Source organism: Camelina sativa, chromosome 9 (genome assembly GCF_030686135.1).
Source record: "Camelina sativa cultivar CO46 ecotype springtype chromosome 9, ASM3068613v1".
In the NCBI taxonomy this organism is placed as follows: Eukaryota; Viridiplantae; Streptophyta; class Magnoliopsida; order Brassicales; family Brassicaceae; genus Camelina; species Camelina sativa.
The window spans coordinates 43,426,573-43,442,370 of NC_141888.1; the positions used below are offsets into that span (position 1 = coordinate 43,426,573).

Sequence of the window (15,798 nt, forward strand, 5' to 3'; positions counted from 1 at the left end):
TCTTCTTCCTCCTAATTTCGTTATTTGTTTCGATTATTTGTGATTTCAAACAGCTTTTGATTTCGATAAGGGTCAGATTTAGTTATCTGTTTTGTTAGGGTTCGATTTATCTAGATTTATTTCGTTATCTGTTTTTTAGGGTTCGATTATTTACAGATTTTGAGAATGTGGAGTTTCGAATCCATCTGTTTTGTTAGGGTTCGATTATTTACAGATTTGACTCAAAAATAGCTTTTGGATTTGAGTATTTGCGCCTTCATAAACTGAACGATTTTTTTTTTTTCCCAAGTGTTGGTGATTGAAATGTTGGGGAACTGAAGCTTCTCATTTCTCTGTACTCACACAACAGGTTAGTATCACTCAACCAATAGTTAAACATTATTATTACACACGAATATTGGTGATTGCTATGTTTTGTCCTTTGAGTCTGATTCGTATAAATAGTGATTAGATTAGTGAGATTTTACACAGTTAGATATTGGTTTAAGAGCATCTGTATGTGTCTGAAGTAGTGCAGTATTGTCTGAATTGTTGCTTAATGTGAGCTTTGTATAATATGTATCTCTATTTTATCTATAAAGGTTAAAATTTATATTATAACATATAATGTTGGACAAGGCATGGGTGCATCTATGCAGGTAAGGAATTATATTTCATAATTAGGTTTTATTTTGGGTTTGGATACTTTAAGATGTTCTTTTAGTTATGATTTTTTTCTTTAATTATCCATTGAAGAGCTGATCCTGGTTATAAAAGTGGAGCTTGGAAATTTGTAAGGGATGTGTCTGCGGCTTTAGGTGACATAGAAATGATAATATGTCCTTGTAAAGACTGTCGTAATGTAGTACGACAGTTAAACAGTGTTGTGCTATAATCACATATCAGAAAATGCTATAAAAGTACAGGTAAACGTTATGATAAAAAGAATATACCATAGCACAGTAAACAAGATAAAACAGCATTTCGCAACAGCTATATTAGATATGTATAACATAGCACGAAAAATTAAATATTGTATAAATTTTTGCAAAATTATAATCTTGATAATACAGCAGTTTATTAGAGCTATGCTATAAAACTATAACATAGCACGAAAAAACAAATGTTGTATAAATTTTTTCAAAATTATGATCTTGATAATATAGCATTTCTTAAAGCTATGTTATATTTTTATAACATAGCATACGTAATAAGTGCTATTGTATATGGGGTACATATAATAACAGTGCCCTAAAACAGCGCTCATGAAAACGCTATCAAAGACCTATGATAGCGTTTTTCTCTGGTTAACAATGTGCATATTTGTTGTAGTGGTTGGTCATCAATTATGTCCAAGAAAATCTAAGTTGGGCTTTAGGATATGGGATTCCATGTCTCTCCATGATGCTTTCTCTGTTCTTGTTCTTACTTGGAATCAAAACTTACCGCTTCAACACTAAAGGAGAAAAAAGACAAGGGCAAAAACATAATAACCCTTTCGTTAGAATTGGCCGTGTTTTAATAGCTGCAGCCAAAAACCGACGACAAACTCCTTCTGATGAGACTAGCCTTCTTCTGCCTAACGAAAAAACTTCGAACAAATTCAGGTAATACTAGGTTTATACGTGTGTTGATTTGTTTTTTCGTTTCTTTGGTACACTGTGGTTTGCGTATTTTTTAATGTCAATATGCTTATCTAAACTTAGTTAAACCGTAAACCTAATATAATACTCCTTTTTCTTTAAATAGTATATAAATGCATAGACAAAATAAATCATCGAACTAAAAAGGTTGAAACTTTTTCAATCTATAAATTAAATATTTATTCGTCTCATGTGGCATGTTTTAACATTTTTTTTTCCTTTTCACTTTTATCTAGTTTGTTTACTATAAATGCTCGAGCATATATTTATTTATTTATACAGCTTATCCTTTAAATTTTATTCAACTTCCTCTTTTCAATTTCATACGTTATACGTACCACAGCAAAAGTGTTTAAATTTACATTTTACAAAGAACTAGAAAATAAAGTTAAAAAACTATATGTATCTTCGAAAAACTCTCACAGCTTCGGGTTTTTGTATTTAATTTGTGAGTTACTTGCCTCACATGTTGAAAGATAATAAAAATGAATATAATCTTTTTGCAAATGCAGATTCTTGGATAGAGCGGTAATTTCGTGCGGTTCACATGAAGTTGAGGAAGCAAAAGCTGTGTTGAGTCTCATTCCAATATGGATGTGTAGTTTAGTGTTTGGCATTGTGTATGGGCAATCTCCTACTTTCTTCACAAAGCAAGGATCTACAATGGACAGATCAATCTCATCAACACTCATAGTCCCTGCTGCTACACTCCAATGCTTCATAAGCCTAGGAATTATCTTCTTCATCCCAATCTATGACCGTTTATTCGTCCCAATTGTACGATCATTCACTCATAAACCAGCAGGAATCACAACGCTTCAGAGAATTTCCACCGGCATTTTCCTCTCAATTATTTCAATGGTGACAGCTGCTTTGGTCGAGATGAAAAGACTCAAGGTCGCTCGAGACCACGGGCTAGTTGACTCGCCTGACGCCACGGTCCCAATGAGTGTTTGCTGGCTCATTCCACAATACGTTCTCTTTGGAGTGTCTGACGTTTTCACTATGGTTGGATTACAAGAGTTTTTTCTATGGACAGATCCCGGTCGAGCTTAGGAGCATGGGACTGGCTCTATACCTAAGCATAATAGGCATAGGAAACTTCCTGAGTAGTTTCATGGTATCGGTCATCGAGAAAGCCACAAGCCAGTCCGGTCAAGCGAGCTGGTTCGATAATAACCTGAACCAAGCACATCTTGATTACTTCTATTGGCTACTTGCTTGTCTCAGCTCCATCTCCTTCGTTTTCATTGTCCATCTCGCCAAGTCGTATGTCTACAAAAGCCCAAAGTAAACTCTAGCCATCTTGAGGAATAAGGTTACGTTGAGAGATGGTATTTACGATTTATTTTGATATTAAAATCATTATTTATACGTTTTGTGATAATATTTTGGTTATAGGGATTGATAATTGATTTAAATGTTGAAAACGAAAGATATCATTTATGATTTGGTATGGTATAGTTTTCGGTTTTTGTTGAGTTTGAGTTTTATACAAATAATGTACCTTTAATTTTATTTTATTTTTTAGAAGATTTTGATCAGCTTTTTCTTTTGGGTTCTATTAGAATAGTAATTCTGTTTTTGGAAAATAGAAAACATGGATGCAGTAAAACTATATTAAGAAAAATGTCATAAAAATCCTGAACTTATCAAAAATATTGAAAAAAGCATAAACTTTATTTGAAGTGAAATATTAGCTAACTTTAGTTGACTTTCCCAATTAGATCGTTAATTATTATTGACTTTACCAAAAAAAAACACATCTTCAAATTATCTGACGGAGAAGTTAAGTCAACGTTAACAGCTTGCCAAAAACAAATTTATGTTAGAACTCGAACCGATCATCCCTTGGGAGAAACCATATACTCGAACCCATATTCTATAACATTTCATAAATCAGCTAAAACTTTTTAAAGTTTTCACTTTCTAAATATGCATCATTTACATTTTGATAGTTTGATAAACTATTAAAATACGATAATGGATATTCTTATTCATATATTTGAATATTTATGTCATGTATATAAGTGAATTTGTCTATAATATTTGTAATTCGTTGTCAATAATATTTTTTAATTATTTCAAATTCAATTCTAATACTATAAAAATTACAACATCCAAAATTCTAATTTTATTTTTGCAACAATTGTCTCAATTTAATTTTTTAAAAATTAAACAATTAAAAATATACCTATAAATTAATAATTATTAATTTACATTATAAAATAATAATTATTAATTTATAGATAAATTAATATCACTATAAATTAATAAAATGTCTTGGTCCCAACATTATTAATTTATAGAGGTTTTATTGTAGATCAAAATTAAACTTTCGAAATTAAACCTGAAACTCTAAATGCTAAACCTTACCCCCCTTTAAAACATACTCTAAATGTAAAGTAGATAACCCAAACTCAAAAAAATTCTTAAAATATTAAAATTATGTAAGTAGTGCTATTTCTGAAAATTTTAAAAATTAAACCCAAAACTATAAAAATATTAAACCTTATCCTCAAAAAAATATACTCTAAATGTTTAGGCCTAACGAATCTGACTTCTAATGTTGTGACTGAGCGCCTTTATATTGATAGCTTAGTATCAATCCTTCAAAATCCCTAAAAATCATTAAAATCCAAATGCACAAACTGTTTTGAATAAATGTGGATTTTAAAGTAAATTTTTAAATCATCAGTTTAAGAACAGTGGATTCTAAAGTTGATTTTTAAATCATTAGTTCAATAACAATAGATTATAATCGAGTTTTTAAATTTATGATTGAATAACATAGAATTTGCAAATTTTACACAAATCACTTAAAATGTCAAGTTGAATACACCCCCTTCGTGCCTTTATCATTATATATTATTTATTAAATGACAACAAAAACATTGTGCCTTTAGACCATCTTTAATGGAGGAACGATGATACGTTTCTCAGAAAACTAAAAAAATATATTTTTACTACACTTTTTTTTTTAATACTGTGTACTATTGGATAAATGATACCTGTCTAATTTACTCGTAGAAACGTTTCTCAAGTTTCTCACAGAAGCAACGATCCTCCTTCTTTTTTGTTCTCTCTCTCTTCTTTTTATTATTTTTTTAATAAATGTATTTACATGAGCAACCCCCGATAGGGCTGCCCTTAATATTCAATTCTTCCTTTCACATCATAATAATCATAGTATTGTTCCAAGAGATTGGTGAATTTGCCAAATAACCAAATTTCTATACGGTCTTTTCAAATCTCTAAATTATCTCGGTTTGGCTACATAAAATAATGAGATTTTTCATTAGATGTTTTTTGTTGACTAAACTGTTTTGGTGCATCTTTCATTTAATCGTTAATTATCTTCAAACTTAGAGCTTGCTTCTAAGATTCTTTCTCTTTAGTGGTCTTAGGAGCTCATTCAAATTGACCTAGCAGGGAAGTTCTACAGTCCAAAGTTTTGACATTTTATGATGGGCTTAAGAGACGAAAAGTGTTGGTTTAGTAAAAAGAAAATAACACTTTTTATTATTTGGCTTATAATATGAAATCTTGTTACAACGGTATTCAAACACCAACATTCCATCGGAAACATGTTTCACCACCTGTTATTCTACATGGACCATAAGGTCTTATGCTCCAAACACAAGGTTGATGTTTACATTTCTTTATATCGTCAGAACTAAGAATATCGAACCATTTAGACTGATTTTCCCATACAAAGTGACAAAAGAATAAAGTTCTTCTCCAAAAGTTAAAAGATCCTCTAAATCCCCAGTGTTGATGAGGAGCTAAAGATTGTGATCCGAGATCTTTGTTTTTTGATTTGCAGTGTAGTCCTAATGAATATTCTGACCAATATCATTGATGATATCCACATCTATATTCACACTAGCTTCGCATAAACCACCAAAAAGAAAAACTATGAATATAACACAAAATATTAAGTGAAATGATGATGAGCCATACATTATGAATGAATTTTTCCAATAATAACTGTATATGTTTTATAAAAATGAACTTTAAAATTATGACATCTCATCTATTTATACTCCATCACATTTGAAGAATGATTAAATAGTCAAAGATATGGTAATATTATTTACTCTCGTAAATGGAAATTACTTATTTATTTATTTTAGAAAAAAATGGAAATATCTTTTAGATATGATGGAAAAATCTTTTTTTTTTATTTTTTTATTTTTTGACAAAAAAAAAAGAAAATGGAAAATATCTTTTATTTTTAGAAAGAAAAAAAAATGCTGACCAACAATAACATTCCATTGGAAACATATTTCCTGACTTGATAATCTGCATGGTCCACTATGCCTTATACTCCAAACATAAAAATTATTGGGTTCACCCCGGGAGGTGACAATTCTCATTCAACCTCTCTTAATTAACCAATCAGAATACAATATGACATGTCATATCATATTTAAAAAAATAAATCAAAATTAAGATAAAAAGATAAAACAAATTAAGGAAACAAATTATGTAGATCTTTTATTTAAGAAATTATGTCGGGTTTGGTTTTAAAAAAAAAGGATTAGGGTTTAAATTTATAATTTTTAAAATTATATGTCGGGTTGAGTTTACAAAGAGTGGTTAGGATTTAGATTTATAATTAAACAAAATTATATGTTGGTTTGGGTTTACAAAAGAGTGGTTAGAGTTTAGATTTTACAATTAAACGAAATTATATGTCGGTTTGGGTTTACAAAAGAGTGGTTAGGGTTAGATTTTACAATTAAACGAAATTATATGTCGGTTTGGGTTTACAAAAGAGTGGTTAGGGTTTAGATTTTACAATTAAACACATTAAATATTGGTTTGGGTTTACAAAAGAGTGGTTAGGGTTTAGATTTTACAATTAAACAAAATTATACGTCGGTTTGGGTTTATAAAAGAGTGGTTAGAGTTTAGATTTTACAGTTAAACAAAATTATATGTTAGTTTGGATGTATAAAAAATGGTTAGGGTTTAGATGTGATAATGAAAAATTGTAATATAATATTAGTATTAACAATTTTAAAATTGATTGATCTACAAAATTTGTTTCCTTAATTAAGATTTGTTTCCTTAATTTTAACCTTTATATTCACCCCCTTCTCTCTGCAACCAATCAGAATGTTCTATATAATATTTTATTTTAAAAATAAATCAAATTAATTAAAAGCAAAACAAATTTTGTATACTTTTATTTAAGGAAAGTTAAATATTGGTTTGGTTTAGATTTTACAATTAAATAAGGTTATATATCAGTTTGGGTTTATAAATGAAAATTATGTTTTAGATTTTACAATTAAAATGACGATACAAAATTACGATGAACCACACATAATGAATATTTTATAAATATGAATTTTTGGTCGTCAATATGTATGGGAAGATTTGATTGAACACAACATTTGATCTCATCAATTTACATACTACGTCATTAGAGTATCTTCTAAATTTATATTTGATCTCAACATTTGATTTCATCGTATATTTCAAGATGAACAAATTCTGAATACTTTTATTTAAGGAAAGTTAAATATTGGTTTGATTTAGATTTTACAATTAAACGAGGTTTAATTGTAAAATCTAAACCCTAACCACTATTTTGTAAACCCAAACCGACATATAAATTTCGTTTAATTGTAAAATCTAAATCCTAACCATTGTAAAATCTAAACCCAAACCGAGATATAGTTTTTTCTTATAAAAATTAAACCCTAATCCTCTTTTATAAACCCAAACTAACATAATTTCTTTAATAAAAAATCTACAAAATTTATTTCCTTGATTTGTTTTGTCTTTTTATATATTTATTTTATAAATATGATATGACATGACATCCCCTATGTGCGGAATAAATATATACAGATAAAATCAAAACCAAAATTTACAAATAGAAAAAAAAAATAACCGTCTAGATATTCTATGACTTAAAAATATTAATAATAATGATATAAATATATGTTAAAATAAATTAAATAACAAAGAGTGACATTCGTAATATAATTTGTAGTTGCGGGTCCTCTACCTAGTATTGTTATTAATACTGAGGTTCACTCTTTAGGTGAACCCCTTTGTTCACTTCCTTCTTTTCAACCAATCAGAATCTTCTATACATTATTTTATTTAAAAAAATAAATCACAATAAAATTTAAAAGCAAATTCTGTATAATTTTAATTAAGGAAAGTTAAATGTTGCTTGGTTTAGATTTTACAATTAAAACGAAATTATATGTCGGTTTGGGTTTACAAATGAAGTGGTTAAGATTTAGATTTTATAATTAAAACAAAATTATATATCGGTTTGGGTTTACAAAAGAAGTGGTTAAGGTTTATATTTTATAATTAAAATAAAATTATATGTCGGTTTTGGTTTACAAATGAGATGGTTAGGGTTTAGATTTTACAATTAGAACGAAATTATATGTCGGTTTGGGTTTACAAATGAGATGATTAGAGTTTAAATTTTACAAGTAGAATGACATTTTATGTCGGTTTGGGTTTACAAATGAGATGGTTAGGATTTAGATTTTACAATTAGAATAAAATTATATATCGGTTTAGGTTTATAAAAGAACGGTTTGAATTTTTAATTTTATTATAATGTATACTGATTTTGTTTCATTATCTTATAAAGAGGTGAATGAATAGGTTCTTAAATGTATTATGACATGTCAGATTTTTAAATGTATATGGAGAGGTGAACAAAATGGTTCAACTTACCCCTATGGTGAACCCAAAAAATTATTATATTTTTATTGGTTAATAAAGATGGGATGAACAAGAGAGATTCACTCCTAGGGATGAACTCAAAAAATTTTCATCTATAATACACTTTAAAAAAAATGGAGGGGTACCATTTTTGAAAGACAATTGTAACTAAAATTTGTTGTCAAGCAACTATTGCACTCTACTTAATTAGTTTTCAAGCATATAAAAATCAGAAATATATTAAAACAAAATTTTATTATAATCTATTTTTATTAATTAATTTAATATATTGTTGAGATTAAAACCCCTTCGCGCTCGGGTTCTAAGTTAACGGTCAGAGTATTGACTTAGAGTCTTCCTTTATGACATGTGTTGTTGGGCCCAAGACCCCTCTCGGTTTGGGTCTGAGGTCAAGAGTTGACACATAGACTAGAGGAGACACTTGTGACACATGTAGTTAAAAAGTGAAAACTCCAATGACAAGGAACTCAATTCGGAATCGTTCATCTCGAAAGATCGAGGGAGCTTGGGACCATGAGGTGGAGAGAAAGACGAGAAGTCAGGAGCTGAAAAGATATTCTTGGGCCTCAAAGGAGATTGAGTCAACTAAGAAATTCGGACGATATGGTTTTAATGCAAATATTAAAACAGATGCGTTTAAGTTAAATGATTGTATAAATCATGAAATTAATTGTATATTTTAGTATAAATATGTAACATTTTCTCCATATTTACTCAAGACATAAGCTCAATAATACACATATTTTCTCCATAATTTGGTTTTGAGATCCGACTCATTTCGACCATTATGGATATCGAGTGTGGGAGCTGGATCCTACAAGTGTCACCAGCGGTGTGGGGGTTCTAACACTTTGGAAGTGAAGACTCCGGGATGAGTTCGGGTCGGGTGCTGAGGTGGTTAGAAGGACGAGAAATTCAGAATTAGAAAGAGATTTTCAAGCTTCAAAAAGATTCGGTCAACTCTAAGATTCTATCGTTACAGCTTAAATGCTAAGATAGAAACAAATACAGTACATTTATGGAGAAAAATTGTGTTTGATTATATTTGTGTTCTTTTCGAATTTTTTTTATCTGAAAACTTACGAGAACGTATAATTTGTCGGATGCCATTTTCCCGAAAAAGAGAAAATGGTTTTTGGCTATTTGCAAATTTGCCCCTAATTGTTAACGTTAAAATCCATTTTTGTAACGTCTCCAATTGTTACACAGTAACATAAAATTTAACTAAAATAAAAATATATGCTCAATATGTATAGGTAGATAAAATAAGAAAAGTCAGATGCGATGATCTTAACATCTAAAAGAAAAAAGACTAATAATGTTATAATTAGCCCCCACCTAAAATAAGTATAAGAAATTCTTCATTAGGATACTGCAAACTAGGATCAATCATTGTTAAAGTGGGTTAAGAAAGAAAATAATAAGGAAAATAAAATAAAAAAACAGCTAAATACAATGTAAGAATGTATGTATAATAATAAGATGGCAACAGCGATTAACATAAAAACCAAACCAACAACAAGAACAGCTTTCTTTCTTCTTTTTCTTTTTTTTTTTTTGACAAAAGCAAACCGATGATAGGATTTTTAACGGATCATTCCACTGGGTCCTCTGCCATTGTACCAACTTTACTTTTTAAAATATGTAATCAGAATATATTTATTCATTCATTTAGTCTTTAGAATGTAAATTGAATTCAGATTAGGTGGCAGAAATAATGTCTGATGACCAATAGAAAATAGTATAAAGTAGTATGACATGAATGGAACTTGGTTATATATATATATATATATATATATATATATATATATATGCCACGGTAGGGTTGACGTACAGCTCTAGTCTCTATTGCAATTTTCCCCTAAATATCAGATTTTGCGTTCAGTTTATAATTACAACGCATCAAACAACGGTTCCAATATATGTTACAGATGAGATGACCAAATACAATTATTTGAGGATTCCATTACGTGCGAAGTGGTGTCTAGATGTAATTTTTAGGCATCATCACACTAATAAGTACGTTGATTATATATAATTGCGGTTTAATCCTTTTTGAAAAACCTGACAAAATCAAACGTCTACATCATTCATCACTAGTTGGATTCTCATGCCTCAAGACTCTGGCACTGGGACTTGATATTATGGCGGTTACACTTTCGAAGAATGTACAAAAACAAAACTATCGTGACTTATTAACTATTCATTTCAAACGCGGTTACATATTTTACTGTTACAATTAAGCTTAGTTACTACTCGACACATTAAATTTTTTCGAATTAATTTTTGAAATCTTCATGAACTTATTGCTTTTGTACTAGAATACATGCAAACATTGATAATTTAAGTTTGAATTGTGTACTAAACTTATGGGATACGGTCAGATTCAACTTGAAATTGGTTTAGATTACTATTCTTAGATTATCTTATTCGTACATGATAAAATTATATCCTTTAAAATATAAGTAGAGAAAGAAAAAAATGTCTTTAAACATGTAACAAGAAATTGTATGTTTATTAACATATGTGGTGAAATATAACATGGTGTCATGATTTGAAGCACACTTTACTTTTTAAAAATAAAAATTATTAAAAACATGACTAGCATGCTACTGCCTTTTCTCTTTACCGTTTGGCAAATGATTCCACTTTTTTTTTTTTTCTCTATTTTCTTTAATTTCTGAATCTAATTTGAAAATATCATCTTTAATTTTAAAGATTTGATGATATTATTTTAACTAAATGACTATAAGAAAACATTAATTATGCACATAGAAAAGAAGAATCTAGACGACTAAAAGAGGAGAAAAGCTGTAGAATATCTTCAGATCAAGGAGAATCATCAAAATATGTAGTTATAGTAACTAATGTAATGTTAATTATGGAAAGAACCCATATAATAAGGTAAATTAAGGAATCAAAATGGAAGTTTTAAAAGAGAGGTTTACAGTGAAAACAAAAGACGGCCGTTGGGAGAAAATAAAGAGGACCCATAGAGAGAGAGAGAGGTGTGTTAGAATGAGCTGTCAAAACAGCTCCGACCAGTGTGTTCCCTTTTGCCAAATTCCTCTGTTTCTTTTTTTCCTTATAAAAACTTCTTCCTTCTCTTCTCTCTCCTCACAAACCCTCTCTCTCTCTCTTTCACTTTTCCCAAGTCTCTCTCTCTCTCTCTCTCTCTCTCTCTCTCTCTTTTTCTTGAATTTTGAAAGATGGCTCAAGAAGAGGTACAGAAATCAGCTGATGTGGCCGTTCCGGTGACGGAGAAACCTATGACTGATAAGGAGGTTACTACTATTCCTACCCCTGTGGCTGAGAAGAAGGAGGAAGTGGCTGCTACTCCTGCCTCGGATGAGAAGGCGGTTCCGGAGAAGGAGGAGTCCCCCGTGGTGGAAGCGGAGAAATCTGTTCCAGTGAAGGAGGAAGAGACGGTTGTTGTAGCTGCTGAGAAGGTGATTGTTCTAACGGCTGAGGAAGTTCAGAAGAAGGCACTCGAAGAGTTCAAGGAGCTTGTAAGGGAGGCTTTGAACAAACGAGAATTCACTGCTCCCCCGACGCCGGTGAAGGAAGAGAAACCTGAAGAGAAGAAACCAGAGGAGGAAACTAAAACAGAGGAGAAAACAGAGGAAAAGAAAGAAGAGACCTCCACTGAGGTGAAGGTTGAAGAAGAGAAACCTGCGGTTCCAGCGGCGGAGGAGAAACCATCATCAGAGGCGGCGGCGGCTCCGGCAGAGACCAAAACTGAAGAGAAAGCAGCAACTGAAACAACCGAGAAAGCCTCTGGTGCTGACGAAGATGGAACAAAGACCGTTGAAGCAATCGAAGAATCGATCGTCTCTGTTTCACCACCTGAATCAGCCGCTGCACCGGTCGTGGAAGAGACCGTAGCCGTCACCGAGGCTGAGCCAGTTGAGCCGGAAGAAGTCTCGATCTGGGGAGTCCCACTACTCCAAGACGAGAGATCCGACGTGATCCTCACGAAATTTCTCCGTGCAAGAGACTTCAAGGTCAAAGAAGCTTTAACCATGCTCAAAAACACAGTCCAGTGGCGTAAAGAAAACAAGATCGACGAGCTCGTCGAATCAGGAGGAGAAGAAGAAGCAAACGAGTTCGAGAAGATGGTGTTCGCTCACGGTGTCGATAAAGAAGGACACGCCGTGATCTACAGCTCATACGGTGAGTTCCAGAACAAAGAGCTATTCTCCGACAAGGAGAAGCTTAACAAGTTCCTCAACTGGAGGATTCAGCTACAAGAGAAGTGTGTGAGAGCTATTGACTTCAGCAACCCTGAAGCGAAGTCTTCGTTTGTGTTCGTCAGTGACTTCAGGAACGCTCCAGGACTTGGCAAGAGAGCGTTGTGGCAATTCATCAGACGTGCTGTTAAACAATTTGAAGACAATTACCCTGAATTCGCCGCTAGAGAGGTATCATATTTTTCCGTATCCGTCACACACAACATGCAATATGCAGATTTGAACCTGGTTATAACATTAAAATTTTAGAATAATAATTAAAGATGATATAGTATAATTTGGTCACGCCGAAATTGCATATTATAAGTTATATTCTTCTTTTAATTCTTTAATTTAGAACTTTTTGTTTTTCTTGTTGTTGTTGTTGCAGCTATTCATCAATGTCCCATGGTGGTACATTCCATACTACAAAACATTCGGATCTATCATCACATCGCCAAGGACTAGGAACAAGATGGTCCTTGCTGGTCCATCCAAATCTGCCGATACAATTTTCAAGTAATTAAACATTCTCTCACTTTTAACCATATGATGGTTCATATTTTTTTATCATGTTTCTTACTAACGGTTATATATGTTGGTTGAAATAGATACATAGCTCCTGAACAAGTCCCGGTTAAATATGGCGGACTTAGCAAAGAGGTTGCTGCAACCACTGTAGAAACCGTAACCGAGGCCATCGTTAAACCGGCAGGAAACTACACCATTGAATTGCCTGCTTCTGAGGTATATACGTTCAGAAATTTGATTACTAATTTATGAGTTGGTTTTGTAAAAATATTGTTTACTAAGAATGTTTACTAAGAATGTAAATCGTATGGCAGGCTTGTACGCTCTCATGGGAGCTTAGGGTTTTGGGTGCAGACGTGAGCTACGGAGCTCAGTTTGAGCCAACCACCGAAGGAAGCTATGCTGTGATCGTCTCTAAAACCAGGAAGATTGGGTCAACTGACGAACCGGTGATAACCGATTCTTTTAAGGTGGGTGAACCGGGCAAGATTGTGATCACAATCGATAACCAGACTTCCAAGAAGAAGAAAGTGCTTTACAGGTTCAAAACTCAACCAAAGGTCTGATCTTATCGAAATCCAAGGAAGAAGCAAAACAAAAGAAAAGAAATGTTATTTTGTTATTTGGGGAAAACAAACTTTAATTAATTAATTTAGTTTGTTTATTTATTATGTAATTTTGAAATCTCAAGAAGTGGTTGTGTTTTTTTTTTTTTTGCTTTGTTTTGATATTGGGGGTTGTTTTTTGTGTGTGAAGAAGAATATGTGATTACAGTTCAAAAGAAAAAGAACTCTTTGTTTCGTTTTTTTTTTTTTACCTTTAACTTTTTTGTTCCTTACTTTTGTTTGTAAAATTGTGTAAATCTTTATGAATTCATAATTCCTTTTCTTTTTTCTATCTTTTCTCTTTACTTCTGTTCATGAAATTGATTCTGAAACTAATGTTTTCTTGGTATAAAGTATTCGGAAAAAAGTTGAGTTGAAAGTTACATTGGATATTATTGTTCATAATATATCATACCATATGTTTATAGATATATTCAGTGGATATATATAGTTTAAGAGATAAGAAGAGACGTGTCACGGCTGATTTGTAGATTTGTTGTTATATCAAGTAATTGATAGAGAGATATGAATATAAATATGAAAAAGATCCCTCTGTGTATAAAAATAGATTGAAGTGGATAACACTGAATGAGACATTAAGGACGAGATATTATGAGAATGGACCCTCTTTGTTGACAAATATGGACTAATAGTCGTGGATAAGACACGGATCACGGAACCAAAGCACACATTAGATTTGGCCATTAAGAGAAACAACGATATTCAACTGTAAACTCTATTTTATTTGTATATTTTCTTTTACGAATCTAATTCTCTTGGGATTGGGAAGACAAAAGAGGCAAAGACAATCTCTTAGGTGAGTTATTTCAATATAAAGATGTATATCTATAGTTTGAAATTTGTGTATCAACCCATAAAGATCGGATTAGAATGAAATAATTTAGTCTGTTCAGAATAATGACCTCTAGAGTCTAGATTGACAATGGTCCGTACGTATGACAATTTTAAAAAAGAAGTTTGTAATAAATGATTTATGGTCGAACCTCGAATTGACCTAAACATAAATATCTCAATGTATACAATAGTTTCTTTATCATGTGAAGTTGCCCAATCTAGTCAACGAATATAAATCGCTAGTTAAACTGGCTGATATTGATAGATTCGTTTCACATGCCTCCTAAATTATCATCTTCACGATATGGTTTATAAATATCTTTTGAAAAAGGATGATGGTGCAAAGTTAAGTAAGAAACAAAAACCATTGACAAGCAAATGGAGATTAACAAGTAGTTTCAAATCGTGGAAATTGGAATATTACTTAAAACATAAGAAAACACACACATAAATAATAGCTGGGATAGTTGTGAATGTTGACAAAATGCAAACTAATAATGGCTAAATTGTCCATGGCCTACTCATTCTTTAAAAATCCAAATAAGTCTAAAGTTAACATCATGTGACTTGTCAAGTCTAATCCGCATGTTTTATCAAAGTTATAGTTAAACAAATATCAACCACGGCCCTTATTACCCTGATGATCAAAACAAATCTTTTCATCTTAATTTATAAACTAAACTGTATACTGTATACATGTCAATTTCCTTTATTTATTTATTTTTCTTCATCAACTTTGCGTCATTCATTTTGAAAATGATAGTAAATATACTCATAATGAGATGAGGATACTAAAAATGGCCAATTTTTTTCTTCGAAATATTCTAAATAGAATATCATCTAATTTTTGAAAGCTACCAAAAATAGATGCCAACATCGTGTCTTCAGAATTTGGATTTTTTTTAACAAGATCCACCAACAACATTGAAAGTTGAAAAGAATACAGAGTGTCAAACCTGAAAACAGCTCAAGTTGGGTTTTATTGTTTGGTAGAAAGCATGAATTTGTAATGGTTTTACGTAATTAAATAATACTATGTAAATATAAAATATGATGTAAAAAGAAATGGGAGTGATCATAATGTCTGGTCCGAAGACAGTTCGGAGTTCGTATGAAAAAATGCATAAATAATCTAGCAATAGAAAAGGGAGGGACATGCGTGGACCGACACAACACAAACAGCCATGAATGCAATTTGAACATATTCACTACTGCCCTAGTCTTCGC

At 31.4% G+C, this 15,798-nt stretch overlaps 1 protein-coding gene and 2 pseudogenes across 1 annotated transcript; 2 read left to right on the forward strand and 1 right to left on the reverse strand.

The window, feature by feature from the left end:
• The first annotated feature begins 1,320 nt into the window (after positions 1–1,320).
• LOC147939443 (protein NRT1/ PTR FAMILY 5.12-like) lies at positions 1,321–3,103 on the forward strand (annotated as a pseudogene).
• Positions 3,104–5,179: 2,076 nt separating this feature from the next.
• Positions 5,180–5,587, reverse strand: LOC104715814 (S-protein homolog 20 pseudogene; annotated as a pseudogene).
• A 5,729-nt stretch (positions 5,588–11,316) lies between these two features.
• Positions 11,317–14,006, forward strand: LOC147939444 (patellin-1-like). Its single transcript, XM_087466881.1, has 4 exons — positions 11,317–12,772; positions 12,972–13,099; positions 13,192–13,327; positions 13,426–14,006. Exons 1-4 carry the CDS (start codon positions 11,561–11,563, stop codon positions 13,675–13,677), a joined length of 1,728 nt encoding a protein of 575 aa, XP_087323007.1. The 5' UTR covers positions 11,317–11,560; the 3' UTR covers positions 13,678–14,006.
• Positions 14,007–15,798: the final 1,792 nt, after the last annotated feature.

Coding starts and splice junctions, on each gene's coding strand:
- LOC147939444 (XM_087466881.1), top strand. CDS start 11,561: ATGGCTCAAGAAGAGGTACAGAAATCAGCTGATGTGGCCGTTCCGGTG. Junction 13,100..13,191: donor TCTGCCGATACAATTTTCAA/GTAATTAAACAT, acceptor TGGTTGAAATAG/ATACATAGCTCCTGAACAAG. Junction 13,328..13,425: donor TTGAATTGCCTGCTTCTGAG/GTATATACGTTC, acceptor ATCGTATGGCAG/GCTTGTACGCTCTCATGGGA.